This window comes from Rhincodon typus, chromosome 2 (assembly GCF_021869965.1).
Source record: "Rhincodon typus isolate 14 chromosome 2, sRhiTyp1.1, whole genome shotgun sequence".
Lineage (NCBI taxonomy): Eukaryota > Metazoa > Chordata > Chondrichthyes > Orectolobiformes > Rhincodontidae > Rhincodon > Rhincodon typus.
In genome coordinates this window covers 9,369,470-9,394,932 of record NC_063333.1, presented here as the reverse complement: position 1 = coordinate 9,394,932, position 25,463 = coordinate 9,369,470, and the positions used below count along the sequence as shown (strand labels likewise).

The window sequence follows — 25,463 nt, the reverse complement described above, 5'->3', positions numbered from 1 at the left end:
ACAGGGAGACAGAGCTATTAATAAAGTATACAGTATTCTAAGCTTCATTAACAGGAATATAGAGAACAAGGACCTATTTAGGACACCGGATAGACCTCAACTGGAGTAACTATGTACAGTTCTGGGCATCCCATTTAAGGAGGGATGTGAATGGAGTGGAGAGAGTGCAGAAAAGATTTATAAGAATGGTTCCAGGAATGATACACTTCAGTTTTGAGGACAGATTTGAGACATTGTGACTGTTTTTCTTGGAGAGAGAAGGTTCAGAGAAAATCTGTTTTAAAAAGAAGTTTTCAAAATCATGGGATCATTGAAACATAGAATCCCTTTGGTACATTACCCAAGATCTTTGGACAGAGTAGATAAAGATCTAATGTTTCCACATCTAAGATGATTGAGAACCAAAGGGCACAAATTTCAAAAGAAGTAAAATGTGAGTGTGAATAAAGTGTTCTGGGTTTAGAACACACTGCCTGGGATGTGTCGGGGAGGCAGGTTCAACTGAGGCATTTGAAAGGGCATAAGAGATTACTTGAATTGAACTGAATTAGCTTTATTGTCACATGTACTCAAACGACTACAGTGAAAAGCTATATGTCATCACTTGCAGTGCCATCTTAGGTACAAAGGTACCTAGGTACAATCCCTAGTTACAGAATACAGAAATGAAGAAAAAATCAAGTTACGTTACAGCTATACACAGTATGACTATAGGTCAGATAAACAAGCAGCAAGGTTAAAAAGACAAACATATCAGTCTCTCTCCAAAGTCTCTCCTTAGCAGATCAAAGCAGGGGGCCTCCACACAGTCTGACTACTGGCAGCTGCCACGCGCCACATCGGGCCGCCACTGCCACACTCTGAACTGGGTCGCTGGTTGCTGGCAGCCCTGCTCCAGCCCCTGGTGTCTCTGCTTACCCTGCTTTAGAGGCTGGGCCTGGGGTATCCGAGTCTGAGAGAAGGGAGGGAAAAAAAAAGAACAGTCGGAGCAGAGAAGCTCTGACCTGAGTGTCCTACTCTGCCACCATCATACCGGGTAATATAAACAATATGCAGGGCTATGGGGGAAAAGGGCAGGAGTGCGGCACAAAACGAAAACCTCTTATGCATTTAGTAGAGAGGCACAAAATAATGCTGGGGGTGAGGGTGAAGAGAGAGACAAAGAACAATCCTTGATCCTGAGGTACAATCTAAGACTGGAGGATGATTCATGCCTTTTGGACAAGAGTGTTGCAGCCAGTTGTTAAGTGTCTGACTGACATGTGCCTCTGCTGAGGATGGCTTCATCTCCAAAGCCTCCCTCCCTCAGTGCATTCCCGAGCTCTGTGCTATCTATAAACCCGAGAGGAATGTGGAGAGCGGGGACAGCCGGGGGCCAGCCATCAATCCTAACACACACAGACAGACACAGAGAGAGAAAGACAGAGCCATGGCGATCCCCATCGACCCGGCAGAGGAGCCTCGCATTTACCAGCAGACTCTGCTGCAGGAGGGGCTGAGGGACCTGCTGGAGAGCGGTAAGCTGGTGGACTGTGTGCTCAAGGTGAAGGGCCGGGAGCTGCCGTGTCACAGCCTGGTGCTGGCGGCCTGCAGCCCGTACTTCCGAGCGAGGCTGCTGGCGGAGGCGGGCCCGGGAGCAGGCCCAGGCCCCGGACAAGGCCCGGGAGCAGGCCCAGGCCCCGGCCCCGGACAAGGCCCGAGGAGGGAGCTGGTGCTGGACGATGAGGAGCTGGAGCCTGATCTGGTTGAGGCCTTGCTGCGTTACCTGTACAGCTCCGAGCTGTCGCTCAGCGACGCCAACGTGAAGGAGGTGCTGGCGGCCGCCAGCCTGCTGCAGATCCCGTCCGTCTTCACCGTCTGCGTGTCGTTCCTGCACCAGCGGCTGGGCCTCAGTAACTGCCTGGCCGTCTTCAGGCTCGGCCTGATGCTCGACTGCCCGCGCCTGGCCGTCGCCGCCCGGGACCTGGCGTGCGAGCACTTCCCGCTGGTGAGCAAGGACCCCGACTTCCTGGGCCTCAGCGCCGCCGAGCTGACCGCCATCATCTCCAGCGACTCCCTCAACGTCGAGCGGGAGGAGCTGGTCTTCGAGGCGGTGATGGCCTGGGCCTCCAGCCAGGCCGCTCCCCTCAAGGCCCTGCCCCAGCTCCTGGACTGTGTCCGCTTCCTCCTCATGCCCCGCCGCTACCTGGAGCAGCAAGTCCAGGCCTACCCCCTGCTCAGCTCCAGCCCTGAGCTCCTCCAGAAGATCCAGCAGGTCAGAGATGCCCACAGGAGGGAGGAGGAAGGGGTGGAGGAGGAGGAGGAGGAGGAGGAGGAAGAGGCCAAGAAGACTCCCAACAAGAAGGACCAGGCCCCCTCCCCTGGCAACCAAGAGGCCAAAGAGGAGCAGCCCCCCAGCATCTTGAATAAAACCCCCAGGTTCGGCATGTTCGTCAAGGACCTCATCTTCATGATCAACGACGAGGCCACGGTGGCCTACGACCCCACCACCAACGAGTGCTACTTTGCCTCGGTCTCCTCGAAGATCCCCAAGAACCACTCCAGCGTGGTGACCAAGCAGAACCAGGTCTTTGTAGCAGGAGGTCTCTACTACGACGACGGTAGTAAGGAGAACCCATTGCACTCCTACTTCCTGCAGGTGAGTTACAGCCCTCCAGCCCCTCTGTCCCTGCTGTTTAATGTAGAGGCATTGGGGCGGGGAGGAGTGGTGGTCTTTGGAACATCTATATTTACAATGGAAACTCCAAACTCACCACCACCACCTCCATCTAGAAGGGCAAGGGCAGCAGATACATGGAACACCTCACCATCCTGACTTGGAAATGTATCAGAATTCCTTTACTGTCACTGGGTCAAAATCCTGCAGCTTCCTACCTTACAGTATGGTGGATGTACCTAAACCACATAGACTGCATCAACTCAAGCCTGCACACCAAAGTGGACGATATAAGACATTGGCCCACTTCTGCTCCATTCAGCCTATCAAGTCTGCTCCCATTCACTGTGATCATGGCTGATTTGATAATCCTTAACTCCACTTTCCCGTCTTTTCCCCATAACCCTGGATTCCTTCACTGATTAAAAGTCTCTCAGCCTTGGATATACTTAGTGACCCAGCCTCCACATCCCACTGCCATAAAGAATGCCACAGGTTCACTACCCTCAGAAGAAATTCCTCCTCATCTCTGTCTTAAATCTGTGACCCCTTATTCTGACATTATACCCTCTGATTTTAGACTCTTCCCAGAAGGGGAAAATATGTAATTAGAAAAGGATGGTTGGCAACTGGAATGCTATTTAGCTATCTATTACAAAGAAAAACAAACAAATTTTATCAAGGGGAATTAAGGGTTACGGGGAGAAAGCAGGAGAATGGGGTTGAGGAACTTATCAGCCATGATTGAATGACAGAGTAGACTCAATGGGCCAAATAGCCTAATTTCTGCGCCTATGTCTTATGGTCTTAAATGAATTGTAAATTGGAAAACAAGAGTTGTGGTATCTGCCTGAGACATAAGAAGGCAGGATGAGAGAACTGAAAGATGAAGAAAATAGATGAAGGAACCATTGGGATAGGAGAGGGGCTGAGGGGTTTGAGGGATAGGGTTTTGGGGGAGGATGTGTATCCTTTTAGCTCAGGGGCACAATGTAAACGGGAAGCCAGTGTGTTAATCTGTTAATGAGGAGTTTCTGGGGGCTGTTGATGAATATACTGTAACAATATTGTTGCTGTCCATCTTAACCATTCCCAGTGGTAGCAGTTGCCACATTCTCTGTACTCTAGGTGCACAGATGGTTCTCCTGAATTGCTTGCTTCTCTGGGCTGAAATGTTTGATCAGAAAAGACTGATTGCGTTTCAGTGCTAACTTAGTGGATGCAAGTTATTTTGAATGCTGGTGCCTTGTGCTGTATGACTTCATGTTTGCTGTTTCTTTCTAATATTTTGTCTTGACCTGTGAATAGTTTGATCCCCTGGACTCTGACTGGCTAGGAATGCCAGCCGTACCATCTCCACGCTGCCTCTTTGGTCTGGGTGAAGCTGATAATGCCATCTATGTCATTGGTGGGAAGGAAGTGAATGAAGAGGAGAAGACGCTGGACACTGTGATGTGCTATGATCGACAGTAGGTTTCCATGAACAGGGAATAAATCAAGGTAATGGACTCTCAGTCAGATGGAACATCCTGAGCATTTGGCTACAGCATAGTCATTGTGACTGAAATAACTGGCACAGTTCCCTTGCGGGCTCAACTTGTGAAATTGATGCTCAGTGAGTCAGGCCAAGCTTTCTGTCGTGCTTTTAACAGCAGTAGTTCAGTGGGGTCAGGGGAAGAGGGAGTTGGTTGGGGTGGAAGGAAGTGATATGTGTGCAGTTAAACATGGGATTACAAACAGTTAGGTGGTTGTTTTTACCCAGTGCAGACTCCACGCACCTTTTTCTTTGCTGTAGACCTCTCTGACTCTATGGCAATTTGCAGTCTCTGTCTTCTTTAATTGCTGGGATGAACAGGGTCTGGTTGGTCCAGTGTGGGAGAGAAAAGCCACTTAATGATATGGAGCAGGATGCTCCCCTTCTGCCCCTCATACGTACACTTATACTATTACCTCACACCAGTCTCCGGTCTTTCCTCCATATCTCTGCACACCATTCCTTTCCCTATAACCATCCGTGCCCCTCTTGGATGCCCCCATTGAACCTGCTTCCACCACATTTTCAGGCAGTGCATTCTACACCCTAACTGCTCACTAAGTGAAAACATTTCTCCTGTTCCTTCGTCACTTTAAATCTATGCCCTCTCGTTCTTTTCCTTTTACGAGCAGGAACAGCTTCTCCCTATCGACTCTGTCCAACCTGCCCATGATTTTGAAAGCCTCAATCAAACCTTCTTTTAAAGTTCCTCACGCAGAGAACAGTCCCAAACTCTTTAATCTATCCTCATCATTAACTAGCTGGAAGAAGCTGGAGTAACGAGTAATAATTTATTGCATGTTGGTGACTAGTCACAGGTCACACTGATACGATAGACATTATAACAGAGACCATGAGGAGGACATGGATATTAAGGTCTTACTTGTTTAAGATCTTAAGCTGTTCTACTCAAGTCCATATGACATCATAATAATGGGTGGTGCTTATGGCACTTCAGTATTAACCCTTTCAGACCCTAAACAACAGAGCCCCACTACAGGGATTTGAGCTAGCAAGGCAAATACTCCAGTGCAGTCCTGAGGAAGTGCTGCTTTTTTGGGGTGTAACACAAGGGGCTTCTCAGATGGAAGATAAAGGCTCCATTCCACTATTTGAGTGAGAACAGAGGGAGTCTGACCTAGTCAATATGTATCCCTCACCAACACCTGGCCATGTAGAATTATAGAATCCCTACAGTGTGGAAACAGGCCAATCAGCCCATCATGTCCACACTGCTCCTCTGAAAAGCATCCCACCCACACTTCCCACGGCTAATCCACCTAACTTACACACCCCTGGACACTACGGGCAATTTAGCACGGCCAACCCACTTAACCTGCACATCTTTGGATTGTGGGAGGAAACCGGAGCACCCAGCAGAAACCCACACAGGCAGTCACCAGAGGTTAGAATCAAACCTGGGTCCCTGGTGCTGAGAGGCAGCAGCGTGAGCCACTGTGCTGCCCCAAAGTATGGTCAGAGTACAGCACAGAACTAAAGCAGAAAGTAGGCCTAGATTAGGAGGAGAAATTATATAAATTAGGCCTGTTTTCTCTGAAGGTTAAGGAGTGATCTGATCAAAGTCTTCAAGATATTAGCAGGAAAAGACAGGGTAGGTTAAGGTAAACTATTTCCATTGGTTGGAGATTCTAGAACTAGGAGAATTAGGGTAGATTGTTAAGGAGAGATGTTAGGACATTTCTGCACACAAAGGGTGGTAGATATTGGGATCAGTTGTTAATTTTAAATCTGAGAGAGATAAATTTTGTTAAGCACATGTTTTAAGCGATATGGGCCAAAGGCAGGTAGATGGAGTAAGGCTACTGGTCAGCCATGGTCTCATTGAATGGCAGAAAAGGCTTGAGGGACTGAATGGCCTACCCCTGTTCCTTTGTCCATGTTAATGTGTTGGGTGGTGGGGGTGTTGGTCATGTGATAATTGCATTAGAGGGAAGGCTGAAACTGATGATCACATTTAAAAGCATGTATCTAACAAACACTCTGGGACATGCTGAAGTTGTGGTAGGTTTATAAAGGCATTATAAACTTGTCAGTTCCTGCAGTGCATTATTGGTCAGCAGGATGTTCGTTGAGTTAGAAGGGAACGCCACCTGTTAATTCAATGTGAACAGGTCACTTTAAATGAAGCTCAGGGACTTCCATTTGAGAGTGAATCTGCTACCTGTTAACTTTATCAAAGTTTTCATTCTTCAGAAATTTGTTCTGTGAAGTTTCGGTTTGGCTTCTTTGGGAACGTGAAAGAGATTCGGAAATCATTAAGCAATCTTCTTCCAGTGAAATGTGCAAACTCTGAACACATTTAAAACATGAAAGACTGAACAGCAACCAAACAGATTAAAACAGATTCTAAAATACTTCCAGGAATGTTCAACAAGCTCACTGAGACTTCATGTAAATACTATTCCACTTCTGGAAATCCCCTGTTCCACCAGATACTCTCCCAAAAACCCCTGTCACTACGGATGCTCGTCTGGGGATTCCCTGTCCATACAGGTGCTCTTCCGGGAACACCCTGCCAATATGGACATTCATCCCGGGGACCTGCTGTAAATATCAACACTCTCCTGGGAGACCCTGTGTCACAACATGAAAATTGGTGCATAGTGAGGACGTTTGTCAAAGGACACAGTGAGATATAGATCAGTTGGAAAATTGAGTGGAGAAATGGCAGGTGGAGTTTAATCCAGTCACGTTTAAGAGGCATTTAGACTGACACATGAACAGGCCAGGAGTAGAGGGATATGGACCACGTGCAGGCAGATGGGATTAGTTTAGAATGGCATAAGATTGGCATAGACATGATGGGCCAAAGGGCCTGTTCCTATATGGTATGTTGTTCTATATTAATAGAGACACCTCCCAGTGAACCTGTATACAGACACTTGTCCAGTGACTCCTTAGTCAATACAGTGCTTCTCCTGGGAATCCTCTATAAATACTGGCACTGTCAGGATTGTCTGGAATACAGACATAAGAACACAAGCATAAGTGGGTCATCCTGCCCTTAAAAGCCTGCTGCAGCATTAAATAAGATCTGACCTTGTCCTTGACCCCATTTTTCTGCCTGAGCCCCCATCCCTCATAACATATGACTCCCTTTCAGATCACAACACAAACTCAGCCTCGCAGATGTTCAGTGATCCAGCTTCTACTACTTACTGGGAAAGAGAATTCAAAAGACCAACAACCCTCAGACTAAATTCGTCTTCATCTGTGTCTTAAATAGGAGACTCCCTTGTTTGGGAACAGCGCCCCTTGTTCTTGCTTTCCCTGTGAGAGGAAACATCTTTTCAGTAGCGATCTACCAAACTGCTCAGAATCTTGTTTCAATAAGATCACCTCTCCTTCTCCGAAACTCTAATGAGTATAGGTGCAATTTATTCATAAGATAACTCTTCCATGCCAAAAATCACCCACTGCACCTTCCCTGAACTGTCCGCTGCAGTGCAGGTATATCTTTCCTTTAGTGAGGATACAAAAACAGTATACAGCACTCCAACTAATTCAGTAATTGCTGCTGACACTCAGTAGGTCTGGCAGCATTTGTGGACAGACAAATGGAGTTAACGTGGAGTCCAGTGACTTCATCAGAACTGTGTACTTAACTATGTGTCTCACCAATGCCCCTTACAGCTATAGCAAGGCTTCCTTACTTGTATATTCCATTCCCCTTGCAGTAAAGGTCAACATTGCATTTGCCTTCCTAATTACTGGCTGTAGCTGTACACTAACTTGTGTGTACAAGGACACTCAGATCCCTCTGCATTACAACATTCTGTAGACTCTCCCTTTTTAAATAATATTCTGTTTTTCCGTTCTTCCTGCCAAAGTGGAAAACCTCACATTTTTCCACATTATGCTTCACTCAAGAAACTCACCCAAACACTTACCCGAATTAAATCACTTTTGTAGAATATTTGTGCCTTCCTCACAACTTGCTTTCCAGCTTAGAGACAAAAAAACTGTAGATGCTGGAATCCAAGGTAGACAAACAGGAGACTGGAAGAACACGGCAGCACCTGGAGGAAAGGAGCAGGGTAATACCCGAAACGTTGACTGCTCCTTTCCTCTAGATGCTGCCTTGTTTGTTGTGTTCTTCTAGCCTCCTGTGTCTATCTTGCTTTCCAGCTTATCTTTGTATCATTAACAAATGAGGCTACAATGCACCCTTGTCCTTTCTTCCAAGTCGTTAATATTGATTGTTATTAACAGAGCACCAGTGCTGATCCCTGAAACATTTCAGTAGCTACAGTCTGCCAACCTAAAATAACATATTTATCCCAATTCTGTTGCCTGTTAGTTAGCAAGCCCTTTATCCAGTACTCTCAAAACTCGTCTTTTGGAGTTGTTGCCTGTATTTTTCTTAAAAATAATTTATGGGATGCGGGCGTCACTGGCCAGATCTGCATTTATTCCCCAACCCTAATTACCCAGGGGCAGTTAAGTGTCAACCACATTACCTGGTCTTGCCTACATGTGACTGCAGACCCACAGCAAAGATGGCAGTTTCTTTCCCTAAAGGAACCAAAGTGAACCAAATGGGTTTTTCCAACAATGGATTCATTGTCATCGTTACACTCTTAATTCCAGACTGTTATTGGATTAAAATTCTACCATCTGCCATGGTGGGATTTGAACCAGGTTCCTCAGAACACTATCTGGATCTCCGGGTTAATAGTCTAGTGATAATACCACGAGGCCAGTGCCTCCTCAATGTGGCACCTTACTGAATGGATTTGCAAAATCCAAATACACTACATCTACAACCCTACTTGAGACATCCTCAAACTCTGAGAGACTTGTGTAAATACTGAGGACTTTACCCAGAAGAGTTTGTTCAAGGCAGTTTTCTGATGCATCGTTTTCAAAACAATCTTTCTATTTATAGCACATTTAAATGGGGAGAATCAGATCCACTTCCATACGAAGTATACGGCCATTCTGTGGTGTCTCACAACGAACGGGTGTACGTAATAGGAGGCAAAGGAAAAGATAAGTAAGTATTTCCATTCGTGAATTATTTCTTTCAAATAACAAAGGTAATCTGAGGTCTGGTTGAATCTATTTCTGCACTCAAATAATGGACATGATTTGCAACACTTACGATCCCAGACTAGAATACCAAATCTTTTAGTTACATTCTGGCTAGGGACCCGGAACCCTTTTTTAAAACTTGACAAAGCAAGATCATAGGTATCTATGAAGAGAATAAAGGCAAACGATTCCAAGGTTTTAAACAAATCATGATAAATTTTAACTAAACAAAGTTATAACAGTAGTACAATCTACAATATGTACACACACACACACACACACGCACAACTTATTTCCAATGTCCAGAATTAACCGGAGGTAAATATGGCAATATATAAACCCTTGAACAAATATGGACAAGTCAGATGCCGTGGATTTCTCAGCATTGTCCCCAGCAATCACCAGACATTATGAGTGATCCAATCTTCCTTTACAAGGGATTCCTACTTATTCTCTTTTGACGTCCTAGTTTCGGAATTCTCTCAAAAGATGCACTATCATGGATTGCCTCAATAATGACTCACTTTTCGGTAGGTTACTCTGTAATCAGAAATAGCACTCCGTTAGATTGTGGAAAGTGTAATCAAAAGTACAATTTCAGCTTTTTATAGAAAGTATGTTTCCCCATGCTCGTTCTGTACCTGCATTTCTCTGCAGCCTAATCTTGCTCAGCTGCACCAAGTAAACACTGCTTCTGGGCTTCTTTCACTCGTGTGCTCAGCTGTACTGAACTGTTAACGGCCCATGGCTGCTTCCAAGCCATACAACTCCCATGGTTTTTCCCTGAGCTTTAACCCTATGATGTAGTGGCACCCTGCTGTTAAGTACCTGACTGTTTAGCAGCCTGAGGCTAACAATGATCCCCTCTGACTGCCTCCATCCAACAGCAGTGCAGTGGTTAGTACTGCTGCCTCACAGCACCAGGGACCCGGGTTCAGTTCCAGCCTCAGGTGACTATCTGTGTCGAGTTCGCACATTCTCCGTGTGCGCATGGGTTTCCTCCGGGTGCTCCGGTTTCCTCCCACTGTCCAAAAATGTGCAGGTTAGCTGGATTGGCCATGCTAAATTGCCTATAGTGTCCAGGGATGTACAGGCTGGGAGGGTTAGCCATGGGAAATGCAGGGTTATAGGGATAGGGTAGAGTGAGTGGGTCTGGGTGGGATGCTCTTAGTGTGGACTTCATGGGTCAAATTCCACACTGTACAGATTCTACAAACTGATTGAACTTACAGTTCCGTTATTCTTGACCTATTGTGTGACTTCTTGAAACTTTATAAGCAATCCTACTCCTTATTGCTAGGCAGTATTGAATGCAACTGATATTTTAGAGTATCTTGAATGTAAGAACGTCTATTTCCTGAATGTCACAACATTCACACTCACCACTTACTAATCTCAGGAAGTGCTTGAACAAAGTGTCGGTGTATAACCCCCAGAGGTTCGAATGGAAGGAGTTGGCTCCCATGAAGATTGCCCGCTCTTTGTTTGGAGCAGCGGTCTATCGAGATAAAATCTGGGTAGCCACAGGAGTCACGGACAGCGGACTGACTGGAAGCATCGAGGTGTATGACATAGCTGCAAACAAGTAAGAGGGTCTTCTCCTGAATGATAGCACTTGGCCAAGATGATGATGTCACAGTAGCATGCCTTCTGTCTGTGCATGCTGTATTGCTTTACTCAGGTAACACACTCCAGGCTAACTCAGCCCGGGAAATCACTATAGCCACCTTTGTGCATGATCCTGTACTTTCCCCTGTAGAGTACAATCTATCATTCATCAAAGCAGCACTCCACAGAGATTGCAATGTCATGCATATATGAAGTCAAAGGCTGTACAGGGAAGCAATAGATTACTGCAAAAGATTCACTCTGAGACATTCAACAAGTTTGAGAGGTAACTACACAGACATGACAGTGGATTTGGGCAGATTCATTGGAAGGGGGAGCCTAGCAGGAGTTTCTGGGGCTAATTTGCAAGGCGCAGCAGAAATTCATCCCAAGGAAGAAGGAACATACTAAAAGTGGGGTGGGGGGGCGGAGGGAGCGAGGTAACTATGGCTGACAGGGGAAGTCAGGGACAGATAAAAGCAAAAGAAAGAGTGTACAATGTGGTGAATATTAGTGGGAAGCCGGAGGAGCCTTTAAAAACCAGCAGAGAATAATTTAAAAAGCAATGGTGGGGGGCGGTGAGAAGATGAAATTTGAGAGTAAGCTAGCTAGTAATATTAAAGAAAACTGCAAGAGTATTTTTAGATGTCTAATAAAAGGTAAGAGAGAGGCAAGAATGGACATTGGACCGCTGGAAAATCAAGCTAGAGAAGTAATAATGGGGAACAAAGAAATGGCAAAGAAACTGAATGGGTACTATGCATCAGTTTTCACAGTGGAAGATATCAGCAACATTTCAGAATCTAAGTCAGGGGGCAGAGGTGAGTGTAGTGGCCATCACTAAGGAGAATTTGTTGGGGAAGCTGAAAGATCTCAGGTGGATAAATCACACCCCAAAGTTCTGAAGGAGGTTGCTGAGGAGATTGTGGAGGCATTGCTGGTGATTTTTTAGGCATCACTGGAGACAGGGAGGGTCCCAGAGGACTGGAAAATGGCTAATGTAACACCCATGTTTAAGAAGGGCAAGAGGTAGAAGACAGGAAACTATAGGCCAGTTAGCCTTACCCCAGTTGTTGGTAAGATTTTAGAGTCCATTATTAAGGATGACATTGTGGAGTATTTGGAAGTGCATGGTAAAATAGGGTGGGGTCAGCACGGCTTCGTCAAGAGGAGGTCATGTTTGACAAATCTGTTAGAATTCTTTGAGATGGTAGTGAACAAGTTAGACAAAGGAGAGCCAGTGGACATGATCTAATTGGATTTCCGAAAGCTTTTGACAAGGTCCTGCACAGGAAGCTGTTAAATAAGAGCTTATGGTGTTAGGGGCAAGATACTAGCATGGATAGAGGATTGGCTGACTGGAAGAAGACAGAGTGGGGATAAAGGGTCTTTTTCAGGATGGCAGCCAGTGACTAGTGGAGCTCCACAGGGGTCAGTGTTGGGACCACAGATATTCACATTGTACAATAACTATCTGGACGAAGGGACTGAGGGCATTCTTGCTAAATTTGTAGATGATACAAGGATAGAAGGAAGGACAGGTAATGTTGAAAACTGGGAGGCAGCAGAAAGACCTGGACAGGCTAGGAAAGTGGGCAAAGAAGTGGCAAATGGAATACAGTGTGGGAAAATGTAAGATTATGCATTTTGGTGGGAAGAATAAAGGCATAGACTATTTTATGAATGGGGAAAGGCTTTAGAAACCTGTAGCACAAAGGGACTTGGGAGTCCTAATTTAGGACTATCTTAAGGTTAACATGCAGGTTCACTTTGGCAGTTAGAAGACAAATATAAATGTTAACACTCATTTTAAGAGGGCTAGAATACAACAGCAGAGGACAAAGGGCTCGTCATATGAGGACCCTGGGTCTGTACTCAATGGAATTTAAAAGGACAGGGGGATCTGACTGAAACTTAGAGTACTGAGAGGCCTAGATAGTGGATGTGGAGAAGATATTTCCACTAGTACGAGAGACTAGGATCCAAGGGCACAGCTTCAGTGAAGGGACCACCATTTAGAACTGAGTTGAGGAGAAATTTCTTCAGAGAGTAGTGAATCTGTGGAACTCATTGCTGCAGAGCGCTATGGAGACCAAGTCATTGAGTGTATCTAAGACAGGTTTAATAAGTTCTTGAATGGTAAGGGATCAAAGGTTATAGGAGAAGGCAGAAGAATGGGGTTGAGAAACATATTACCCATGTTTGAATGCTAAAGCAAATGCAATAGGTCAAATGGCCTAATTCTGCTCCTATATTTTATGGTCAAAGAAGATAGAAAGCCACTTTGGAATTGTCATCACTGTTGTAATAAAGAAAATCAGGTGCCATAACGACCACAAGATACAGGAGCAGAACTAGGTCACTTGGCCCGTCACACTGCTCCACTATTCGATGAAGGCTGATAAGTTTCTCAATCCCCTTCTCCCCATAATCAGCAATCAATAGTTCATCAAGCTCCTACCAACAGCAATGTACAAAAACAGAAGGCAAATTATTTGGTCATTTAGTAACATTCATTGAGGGATAAATACTGGATAGAGGCATAAAGGGTGAAACACTCCAGCTCTTTGAAATAATACTGAAATCTTTGGCCAGCTGATGGGATATACAGTTTCAGATCTTGTCAGTGAAGTGCAGAGCTCCCTCAGGAGTTCACTGGAACATCAGTCTGGACTCAGTCCGCAGGTCTCAGGAATGGGACTTGAAGCCTTGATCTGCTCAGCCTGAGGCTACCGGCTGACCAGTCAGCTGAGGGTTGAGGGAGGATATGGTGTAAAAGATTGAGGGGCATGGACAGAGTGGATAGGAAACAGCTGTTCCCCCTTTGTCAAAAGGTCAATAACAAGGGGCACACTTTTGAAGTGGAAGGCTGGAGGTTGGGAGAGGATTTCAGGATAAACTTTTCCATCCAATGATGGCAGTCTGGAATGCACTGACTGGGAGGGTAGTTGATGAAGGAAATCTCACAATCTTTAAAAAGTACATGGATAGAAAATTGAAATGTCATAACATTCAAGGCAATAGGCCTATTGTGGAAAAGTGGGACTAGTGAGGTTGTAGTACATTTTTGGCAGTACAGACTTGATGGTCTGAAGGGCCTCTTCTGTATGATTCTAACCATTGCCCAAAAAGAACCAAGCAGAACTATCCTTAAAGCAGGCCTGGCTCAGATGAGGAAACACAGTGAAGGGATAGAAAGAAGTCTTATTTCTGACCCCAGCTCAGTGCAAATGCTCTGCTGGGCTCTGCAGACAAGACGTCTTTAGACCTCTATTGGCACTGTGGTTGATTCGTAAAGAGCTATGGCATCTTCTGGGCATTGTGCTGCTTCCTGTCTAACTGGTCATTTCTCTGTGCTGCAGGTGGGAAGAGATGGCAGAGTTCCCTCAGGAACGTAGCTCTCTGAGCCTCGTCACCTTGTCTAATTGTCTGTACGCCATTGGTGGATTTACTATGGTACAAACTGAATCTGGAGATTTTGTCCCAACTGAAATCAATGACATTTGGAAGTAAGTTTCAACCATCACACATTGTAACTTAATAAACATTTCTGTCCCAAAGACTCCCTAAACCAGGGTCCAGTCACTGGTTCAGAAAAAGACCTCCCCAAGTCCCTTGATGTAGCACTTTCCCTTTTGAAATTTCACGTCCTTTGAAACTGACTAATTGATGAGTGTGGAGGTGAGGTTGACTCTTTGACAAACTGAGTGAAGAGAAGCCACAGTAAAAGAAATAAAATAGCCAGCACCTCCTATAGACTTCCCTTGTGATGGTTCAAAGACAGCTTACCATCAAGTGCTACTGGGGATGGAACATAAAATTAGGCATTTGTTCCTTCGTCTTCTCTGCCATTCAATAAGATCATGGTTAATCTGGTTGAGGCCTCAGATCCATTTTGGGCCTGCTCCTTGTTAGACACAAATCCATCTACCACCCTGTTAAAAATATTCAAGGACCCCGACTCGACCACCCTCTTTGTGAAGGAAATGCCACACATGAACCTTTGAGGAAAGAAACCTACTAATCTCCATCTTAAATAGGATACCCTTTTTCAAAAATAAAATTGTCTCTTGTTCTTGACTTCCCCCAAAACAGGAAACATCCTTTCAGTATTCAACCCTCTTAGGTTTTTATATGTTTCAATAAGATCACATCCCATTCTTCTAAAGTTCAAAGGGTGCAAGTGCAAGCAGTCTAATCTTTTCTCACTAATCCCTAGGTCACAGAGACAGGGTATATCGCTACTTGATCTAAGAGGTCTATGCCACTGTTTATGCTACATACGAGCTTTCATGCTCCACGATTTATCTAAACCCATGAATTAATCTTCTATTCCTTTCTCCTTCATGCATTTATTTCACTTCCTGTTAAGTGAACCTACTTTTCACCTCAATTCTCTGTAGTGATGAGTTCCACATTCTAACCACTCTCTGGGTGAAGACCTGTCCCCTGAATTCCTAACTAGATGAACTGATGACTGTTGTAGTTATGACCCATATTTAGTTCAGATATCTTGAACTCAAATTCCTTCACCACACACCGTTTCCTAAATAAGCTTTCATGTTTATTACTCCTACCCAACACTACTGTTTTCTCCCTGAAGAAATTCTGTTTGTCAGCTCCTAGCGTTCATTTTGTTAGTTGCTTTCTGAACCCATGGCTCTGGTTTAATAGTTATTATTACTTTTACAAATCTATCTATATCACTATTTCTATATATCTTCTTTCAAAGACAGTTTCAAAACCGAATTTCTTCGTTTCTTCCTGGTGACTTAATCCATTCATTCTCTTTCCCTGGAATTAAAGAGGTTAAGAGGTGGTTTGAAGTTAGGATATTAAGGGATACAGACAGAGTAGCAAGAAAATATTTCCTTTGATTGGAGAGTCCAGGACTAAGCGACATGGTTTAAAAAGTAGAACCAGAAGAGACAAAGAAAATGTGAAGGAAGTCTATTACACAAAGCAGTTAATCGATTTTCCCGTTTACATTTGCAAGAATGCCAAATTGTTCTGATGAATACAAGATATAAAACTTCAACAAAGCATGCCTTTCTCCTCAGGACTCATTTAATCAATTTGTTTATTTTAGTTTGGTAGAATTTTATTAGTCAAAAGGTAGTTAGGAACATAAAGTAGGCCACTCAGCCTCTTCTGCAAAGTTAGATTGCAGGTCAGTCTCGACTGAATCGAATGGTGGAATTGACTTAGAGCGGATACAGGGGGTTACCCTGTTCCTAAGTTAGAGTTAACAAATCAACCTCACATCTCTGCATTGCTGTACCTCTAGGGCAAGATGATTTTCCGTAGGCTCTGGTTATCAAATCTAACATCGACAACAGACATCCTTTGGATTAAGGGCTGGGAAACACGGGAAGTCATGAACAAACTCATGGTGAAAAGCCCCAGGTGTGCACTGTCAGGTTTTGAACTGCCACAGTGACTGTGATCCCAGCTAAACAGGTTCAGGATAAGCTGAGGGCTAGTGTGCAGCCTATCTGCACTGTAGGGGTCACAGCACAAATCCGTTATACATTTGTGGACAGACACAAACAATGTTGCACATCACTGAGAAGTGTCCCCTCTAAATGGTGAACTAATCACACTGAAAACAGCAAATTAGGTGATTGTATAGCTATGGAGAGGTATCTGACCAGAATCCTGTATAATGTCTCACCACCCTTTTATATTGGAAATAATTAAGATTGATAGGAGAAAGTTCGCAGAGTAATGGCAAAAGAGCAGAGGAGGGGAGGAACTGTTAGCTACTTCCAAAAAGTAAGTACAATGGATCAAACAGTCTACTTCTCCACTATAAGATATCTTTATTTTCTGATTTTAGGTACGATGACGACAAGAAGGAATGGTTTGGTATTCTCAGAGAGATCCCATATGCTTCAACAGCAACCTTCCTCCCAGTCAGACTAAATATTTTACGAATGAGCAAGTTATAAGGCCAATACTACTGTAATAGGAATAATAGTGATTGGGTTGAAACGGAAAGGGCTCAAGGTATTTTGAAACAGGTTATTTGTATCTGAATAATGGATAATTGGAATAATGTATTTTTTCTAAAAAAATTAGTTAAGACATTTTAGAAATGATTGCTTATCTAAAAACAAAGGTAAAAATGTTCCACTATTGAATAAACTACTCTCTAAAACCACTTAATCCTATTTATTAAATGATATGTATAATAGAAGTTTCACAGTGATGAAGAATATAATTATTTTGCAAACCTTTCAGATCAGTAGCAGTTTAAAATATATTTGTGATACAGAATGTATATAATTCAGCTACTTTTATTAATTTTCTTTTCACCACTGGCATCCAATCCCTCAAAATATTTCTCTCCCCACCGAATAGCCCAAGGACTCACCACAACCTTCCTGGAGGACCAGGCAAGTGCAGGACAAGTTACACTTACACTGCCACCTCCTCCATTCCCACTAATAATCAGAATGTCCCTTGATTTCAGCACGATGACGACTCAGGGGTCGTGGGTTTCTGCCAGGGTCTTCATGTGACTCAAGCCTTGATTGGTAGATCTTTGGGGCCACACAGGCAGGATGACTTGATGTAATGGGATCCTGAGGGTATGATTTGCTTTACTTTCCCTCTATGCTGCTGCTCGGTCTCATTGTTAAGACGTTTGGCTTCAAAGCTTTGTTGAGGCTTGACAGACATGTTGTTGCTGTTTTGCACGATTGGTAGTGGGCTGCACCCAGTCATTAGCATCAATGCTACCAAACTTCAAGGAGAACCTCGGTGTCTTTGAAGCTTTTTATTTTGTTCTCATCCAGTACGTTGGCTCTTTGACAGTTGAGAGGAGACCTGGCAGCAGCTATAGCTTTTGGCCATCCAGACACAATCCATTGAAGTTCATTTTGCAGATTTGACCGAATTCTTGTACAGCTAGGCATCAAGACAGATATTTGCATTTATTTGCCAGTCCTCCGACTGAATCTGGGGAAGGCAGCAGAGGCATTTTTGGTGGAATTATTCTCGCACACAAATCACAGATTGCAGTATAGGAGTGTGGCAATGACAACTGCTGTGTCCTCGAGGACTCATTTCTAAACGTGAATATATTCGTTATCAAGCATTCACTGCTAGAGAGAGGCAGCGAAATTCAAGGATAGAAAAATCTTGATGAGAAATATCGACAAAATCGGAAAAAAACTTTCAAATCTCGTGGCAACATTACAGCCTGCAATGAAGATAGTCAGGGCTAAACAACGACTCATTGGTACTGTGTTTGCGGCTCAAAATTCCTCTAGTCGGGGGAGACCAGAAGTAGATTAAGTGAATTGTTAAACAACTCTATTATTTCAGTCATAACCCTTAGGTTCTTAGTAAAGATGTTTGTCATTTTAATTTTTAATTCCACTCCTACTTAATGGCTTCACCAAGCTAGTCCAAATAAAAGAATCCTAAAATATGGCACTTCAGCTTTCCTTTTGGTACTTTATAGTCTTCCAGACGCAATTTTTAAATGTGAAATTAGCAGAAAGAGTGAAAAAAAGTATAATATCTCAACAGTGAAGATTGCAGAGTTCCACGATAGAGGGATCTGGGTCCCCTCTTGCGTGTAAAGTTAGTGCAGGTACAGCAAGTCATTAGGAAAACTGACGAAATATTGTCATTCATCCTGAGAGGAATGGAATAGAAAAACAGGGAGGTTAGGCCCCAGTTCCACAGGAAACTGCATCTAGAGTATAGTGCACCCTGTAATAGTCACCTTTTTTCAGGAAGGACATACATGCATCAAAGCAGTTCAGAGAAGGTTTGCTAGACTCATACCTGAAATGGACAGGTTTATTTATGAGGAAATGTGAGACAGGCTAGGCATGTGTCCATCGGAGTTCAGGAAAATAAACGACGACTGAAATGAATGAAATCCTAAGGGGTCTTGAAAGTGTAGAAAGGAAGCATATGTTTCCTCTCATGGGAGAATCTAGAGCAAGATGGTGTCACTATTTAAAAATCAGGGTCACCCATTTAAAACAGAGATGAGGTGAATTTTTTTCTCAGAGTTGACAGTCTTTGGAACTCTTTCTGAAAAGCTGGTGGAAGCAGAATCCTTGAATATTTTAAGACAGAAATAGATAGATTCTTGGTCAGGAAAGGGTTGAAAGGCAAGGTAGCTGTGTGAACTTTGCGTTACAACCAGATCAGTTACTAAATGGCCTACTCCTGATTTGAATGTTCATCGAGTTCAACAATTTCTCACCCTAACAACTAACCCCATTTTGTTTTGGAAAGTCGGTGTTAATAATTAACCTAATTCCATTTACTACAACTTTTATCACCTTCTCTCTTTACACTAATAACCCCATTGCCATTTAATTTCTCCTGTGTCTGTCCTTCCATTTTGTTCTTTCTTCACCTTCTTCTTCCCAGGCTTTGCAAGTGAGTAAAACCTGCTTCCAGTTCTGATGCAAGGTCACAGGCATGGCACATTTACTTTAATTCTCTCTCCACTGAGATTGCCTGACCTGCTGGTTACTTTCAGCTTTTTCTATTTCAAATTCCCAGAATTTGCAAGACTTTGCTTTCATAATTGGTACATACCTGGCTTGGGTTTTAAAAGCATTGAAGGAAGGACAAAAAGACTGAGGGAAGTGAAGAATTCTATAGTTTCAAGCTCCTCTGAAAGGACAAATGAAAGGCGTGTGAATTACAGGAAAAATGTGCAAATTGTGCTAAGTTCCAAGTTGGTTGACAACAATTTTTAAGAATACAAAGGTGTAAACCATGCTTTTATTATAATGAAAGAATTTATTTCTTCAGGAATTAGACAGCAAATCCTGACTACACTATACACTATGCAATACATAAATGACAGATATAGACTGGTAATTGTAGCACCTATGGACATAATCTTCCTTTAAACCACAAGACTACAACATTCTACATTAATGCTATGTACACAAGATAACTAAGACGTGTTTATGTAGTAAAATATAGAATTAACATACTTATGACTGATACACAAATTTGATTTTAATTTTTTTCTTAAACCTAATGCTTTACTAAATGGGCCAAGCTAAATTTTGGCCTTATATCCAACAAATATTATCTGTAGCATTTCCCCTATTCAACAAGCTGTACAACACTACCTGAATGAGGCAGTACCACGCAGCTGTCTATATCAGTATAATCTCGCTTCAAATGAAATCTCTCCACAAGATAGCGGAATAACTACAGTATGAAGCAGTGTTTTTTCCCCCCTCATCTGTGGTCCTTTGGAGGAAGGGATATTAGGGATAAGGTGCAAGATTTCATTGTAATTATAGCTTACCTAAATGAAGCTTATGAATCAATTCACCCATGATTTCATTTTGTACAGCAAAAGTAACATTCACTGTGAAATAAGGATGTCAACAAAGGGTTAAAAGGCTCCAATACAATGCTAACCTTGTTCACGTTTCTCAAACTCTGAACAACAGTCTTTAAATTAATTTTAAAAAAATTCCTCCATGAACACAGCTGGAGACCGAACCTTTACTCAATATAGCCTCAGGAACTTGGCAAACCAGAGGATGCCTGCTTGAAGTATTTCCATAATGAATGGAATGATGTAACAGCCTCAACATTAACCGGATGGATTCCAGAAGTTTTTGCAATTAGTACTAGCACTTCAAATATTTTTTAAAAGAATACTTGTGGCAGCAATGTGACAACCACAGGCAGTGCCTCTGAAAAAGCAAGGAAATCCTCAGATGTGTCAATTGAGACTCTCTCAGCTGCAGTTTTGACAGATTGCACTTGGATATATCATTTACCTGCACAGGTTTCTCTTGCTTTGTGATAGCCAATAGCCTTCGCAAAAAAAAAACTTTTTTTTTTATATTAGAGATAATTTCATCCAATTCTGTTTTAGAATTGTTAAATAAAATGGAAGGATTATGTACTGCAGGGAATTAAAAAGTACAATGAAGTGATGAAGGCTGCAAAAGGAAGCACAGAATCTAACTACTCCCTCCCTCTGGTTGAAGTCCATTTAGCGTGCGACTAAAAAACATATAATGGAAGATGAGAATACCATACAAATTAAATTCTAGAATCTGAAGGAAAAGTAACAGCTGAAATGGATGATTCACATTGTACTGTTTTGTGCAAAGGATCCCATAAACCCCCTTTGATCATGGTTTTGTCCTGAATTGCAAACTTGGAACAAAGTTTGCTGTCATTGCCGTTGGATCCTATAACAACAGACTAGCATCCCATTACACCACGCTGCATTGCTGTATCTGAGAGAATGAGCAGGTTTACATGCTAATGAACAGCTGAGGGCTCCTATGTTAGAACACAAATTCCAATTAAAAGTTGGCTGAATTATCAACACTGAAAATAAGTATCAGGATGCCCATCCCAAAGATTGCTATTGCTTGAAGGTGCAGTCTTGATGAGCAAAATAGGCAGATTTCAAAAGTATCAAAACATTGAATATTAAAAAGTCCTATGTCTTTACAATAACCAACTTTTTATTTAATTTTTTAAACTCTGTATCCGATAAGAGCATATTAAAAATACTGCGATGCTTCACTGACATTTTCCTCCTCATCTCTGTACAATGACAAATACTGCACGTTAAATTCTGTGACAAAATATAGTTCGAGACTTAACAGTGCACTTGCAAACAAATTTTGCTCTGCTGTTACTTACCATTAAATATAGTAATGATTCTTCTAAAATCTGCAGTTCAGAAACAGAGAATGACTTCTCCCATGCCCCGGTGCAAAATAGTGATTTAAATTGTTAAAGCAGCTTATAAGCACATCAATCAAATTGAATATTTCAATTAGATTTCTATTATTTTAATCCTGCATTATGACAAAATAGTCTTAAGGATGGGTAGGGAAAAGGGCATATTTAATAATTACACGAAGATTAACCTAGGGTGAGGATGTAGTGTAATGTCCACATGATTCAACAAAAATCCACTCTAAAATTCGAGGCCTTTTACAGTTCCCAAAGAAAGTAATCGCTGCAGTTTAAGGTGGGCTTCAAATAGTAAGCTCAGCCCTTTGTAATGCTTTAAAATCTAGGTTAGTGTTCAAGTTTAAAGGGATGTCAATATCTATTAGTTCAGTAGAACAGAAATTGATTAAAATGGCAGCATGTGGAAATGATTCCATTTTTGGGGGAACTCTTCCCATAAAGCTATGTGTGAAAATCCACCAAAAGCAGACAGCTGTGTCAAGTACAAGACCTTTCTGGTAAGGTACCTGTAGCAGCATTGTTATCAGGGCTGCCAATGGAAGACTGCTCCTCTCTGTCCTACTCCCATGATCCTTCTTAAAAAAGTTCACCTTTTAGAGGCACACCATTTTTAGAGTCAAGATGTCACAGGAAAATTGGACTCTGTGAGACAGGAAGGATGCTGCAGCAATGCAGTTAATATCCCTGGGTGTGTCATACAGTCCACCCTGAACAGTTACCAAATCAAAAGCTCAACCAGATCTAGCACTGCCACTGTCAATTGTACTGTATGCCTTCCAGTAAAATATAAGCCCTTGGTCAGGGGGAAGCTAGTCAAGGAGATTTTAATCCTAGAGTAGCAGCATAATGACAAAGGCACTATCTGAAACACTGAAGTATGTGCTGAAAGTCCTACGTCAGAAAGCAAGCCACTGATGCACCTGGGCTTAACATCATACACAAAGAAGAATCCCCAGTTCCGGTACCAAGTCATACTTTTAATTTGACTACACTTTAGATCTGAGCCTATCATATGGTTTCAATAAACAGGAGACTGGAAGAACACAGCAGGCCAGGCAGCAACCGGAGGAAAGGAGCAGTCAACGTTTTGGGTATTACCCTTCTTCAGGAGTCCTGCTGCTTGCTGACTGCTCCTTTCCTCCAGATGCTGCCTGACCTGCTGTGTTCTTTCAGCTCCCATTTGCCTACCTTGGATTCCAGCATCTGCAGTTTTTCTTTGTCTCTAATATCGTTTCGATAACTGAATTTCAGCTAAAATTGATGGCGATTGCAGGAGGAGGGATGGAAGTATCTCTGTGACGTGCAAATATATCTAATGATCCCCAACCATGTCTTGCTAAATTCTGTAATTCGAGTCCTTTAAGGCAACTATTTGCAAGAGAACTTCATTTCTTTGTCTTTCTTTTCCCGGGGGTCTATAAAGTTTAAAGTTAATGAACAGTGCAAAAACCCTCACATCAGCTGCAACTTAAAGCAGCATATTTCCCAATATTTCTTGCTGCTGAGATTTCAACACCCAGATGCTCCTTACTCGACTTCTACTGCATGCATTTTCTCAGTCCTCTCCATTACACTGTGCCTTGGCATAGTGCAGAATCCTCCAGAACAGCACTGACCAGTTTCATTCCCATTTAAACTTCAAACTCTCCTGGTCAGTTATACAAGAACGATTGGAATGGTCTGTCCTTCTGCTGCACTGTAAATATTAGAAGAAAATAATATTTATTTCTGCCTTTATTAACTCTACTTTCCTATTAAAAGCCACAGTGCTCATGATCATCAAGTGCTAACTTGGTCCTCCAAAGAAACAAGGGCTCCCTGGGCAGCCCCAACAAAGATGTCCACAAATTTTGGAGGCAAAGCAGTCAGTAAAGTGAACTGGAGTAGGTGGTGGATAGAGGACACTTTTGCAATCCACCCAGGTCCCTGCCTCCAGGCTGTTAATTGCCTGAGAGAGAAGTTCTACTTTCTGTGACTGATTTTGTCAGTCGTCCCTTCTTTAGTGTCTGTACTTGGCCACAAGCTGGAGCCCCTCAGTTCCATTCATTCTTATCCTCTCACTTCAGTTGCTTCTGTGGTAAGCCATACAGTGCATGGTAAAATAAACACTGCCCCGGTTCACTCATACGACATGACAATGGCTGCTAAAATGTCAAGTCGGTTTAGACGCGCCACAGTAAATGGTTAAACTTGCTACACACAAGCACAGCTTGCTTTACTTAACTAAACACGTGTTTAAAAAAATAGCAGGTTACACTTTGGAGGCTCAAAAGAGTGGGTTTGGGTTTGGGTTTGGGAAGGAGGGGGATTAGGTTTGGAGAGGAGTGGGGTTGAGTTTGGACAGGCGGGAAGGGGTGCTCAGAAAAGGGAGGAATCCCACAATACCTTTCTAAGTATATTAGAAACACATTTATGAAGGGCTTTGCTCTCTGCATTAAATCTGTACATGTCCTTCTTGCATTATATGCTGCAGGGATATTTATGTTCAAAAACGCAAACAGAAAAGTTTTTTTTAAAGTGAGAGCAGTTTAAGTCTATGGATGCCTTTAAAAGTAGTTCAGACTACTTGGTAATAGCCTTTAGTCCTATAATGACATTTAAAAAACAAAAATCCTTTGTCTACATCCTTACTGTAAATAATACACCAAAATAGGTTTTTTTGTTACATAAGTCAATCATGATCTTTTTCAAGGTTGTTTGAATCTGAGTCCCCATCCGTTAAGTATGCCCCCTTTGGTTATATTCCTTCCAGGTAACAGAATATATTCAGCGTCACACCCAGTGCGCGCTTCTCACTGTCTGCCACAGTCACTTGTCTCTTCTTTTGTTCGGAGGGCCAAAACACCCCCCGCCCCTTCACAGCCGTTCAGTTGTTGTTGGCATTTATCCGTCCAGCTGGAAAGAGGGGAGGTGGAGGTGGAAGGTGCGGGGGAGGGGGGAGAGTTGGTGGGAGGGAGTGGAGGAGGGGCAGAGGGAGGGAGTGAGGGTGTGATTGGGGATGGGGGCTAATGAGGGGGTTACTGGAGTTGGGAGGTGTGGCGGATGTGAGGCTCAGGGGGTTGCTGTCTGCCGTGATGGGGTTGGTGACTCGGAAACACTTCTGCTTGTGTGCCTTAAGCATATTGGAGAAGCGAAAGCGCTGGCCACAGACATCGCATGGATATGGCTTCTCGCCTGTGTGTGTCCGACGATGCCGTTTCATGTTTGGCCGACTGGTGAAGCTCTTGCCACAGATTTCACAGATGTACGGTTTCTCCCCTGGAAGCAAAAAGATTAATTTTTGAGTTTATACTCAGCCATTAATGAGAATAAAAACTTAGCCTGCAGCCCTGAATTGCTAAGAGGGTACAATCGTGTAGAGGTCATGTCAAAGAACACAATGACACAGCCCTGAAGAAGTCTTCTGCCTATCATAGCTGCAGCAAGTTTTCACAAAGTCCCAATCCCACTTTTCCCTTAGTTCTGTAAAATCCTGCCTTGTGTTTGTGAACCATAGTTAAATTCCCACTACGGCAATTAAGAAAATGATGGCAAGTTGACAGATTATTATAAACTGAAACCAGTTTACTAGCATCCTTTAGGGAAAGAAACTTGCCATCCTTACCTGAGCTGGTTTGTACATGAGTCCAACTACAGAACAGTTCTGAAGAAGGGTCACTCGACCCAAAATGTTAACTCTGATTTCTCTCCACAGATGCTGCCAGACCTGCTGAGCTTTTCCAGCAATTTGTGTTTTTGTTTCTGCTTTCCAGAATCCACACTTTTCGGTTTTTGCACATTAATGTAACTGCACCTTAAGTGGTACACTGTTACCAGCAGTTCAAGGCAGTCTTGCCAGTTTATCAAGACTCTTGTGATGGACAGCAAATAATAAACTCGAGAGAG

General features: G+C 43.1%; 2 protein-coding genes across 8 annotated transcripts in view; one reads left to right on the top strand and one right to left on the bottom strand.

Moving 5' to 3' along the window:
* Positions 1-1,233: 1,233 nt before the first annotated feature.
* On the top strand, positions 1,234-18,298 carry klhl40b (kelch-like family member 40b). The gene is made up of 6 exons (XM_020518578.2): positions 1,234-2,638; positions 3,965-4,125; positions 9,100-9,207; positions 10,645-10,830; positions 14,216-14,362; positions 16,693-18,298. Exons 1-6 carry the CDS (start codon positions 1,430-1,432, stop codon positions 16,802-16,804), a joined length of 1,923 nt encoding a protein of 640 aa, XP_020374167.2. The 5' UTR covers positions 1,234-1,429; the 3' UTR covers positions 16,805-18,298.
* A 1,301-nt stretch (positions 18,299-19,599) lies between these two features.
* Positions 19,600-25,463, bottom strand: part of zbtb47b (zinc finger and BTB domain containing 47b) — a 199,225-nt gene continuing 193,361 nt past the window's right edge. For all 7 annotated transcript variants that reach the window (XM_048613163.1, XM_048613181.1, XM_048613153.1 and 4 more), the window contains one exon: positions 19,600-24,836. In XM_048613163.1, the coding sequence (XP_048469120.1) occupies positions 24,445-24,836 (392 nt within the window). In that variant the 3' untranslated portion in view covers positions 19,600-24,444. The remainder of the gene's footprint in view (positions 24,837-25,463) is intronic.

Coding starts and splice junctions, on each gene's coding strand:
- klhl40b (XM_020518578.2), top strand. CDS start 1,430: ATGGCGATCCCCATCGACCCGGCAGAGGAGCCTCGCATTTACCAGCAG. Junction 4,126..9,099: donor GTGATGTGCTATGATCGACA/GTAGGTTTCCAT, acceptor TTCTATTTATAG/CACATTTAAATGGGGAGAAT. Junction 14,363..16,692: donor GAAATCAATGACATTTGGAA/GTAAGTTTCAAC, acceptor TTCTGATTTTAG/GTACGATGACGACAAGAAGG.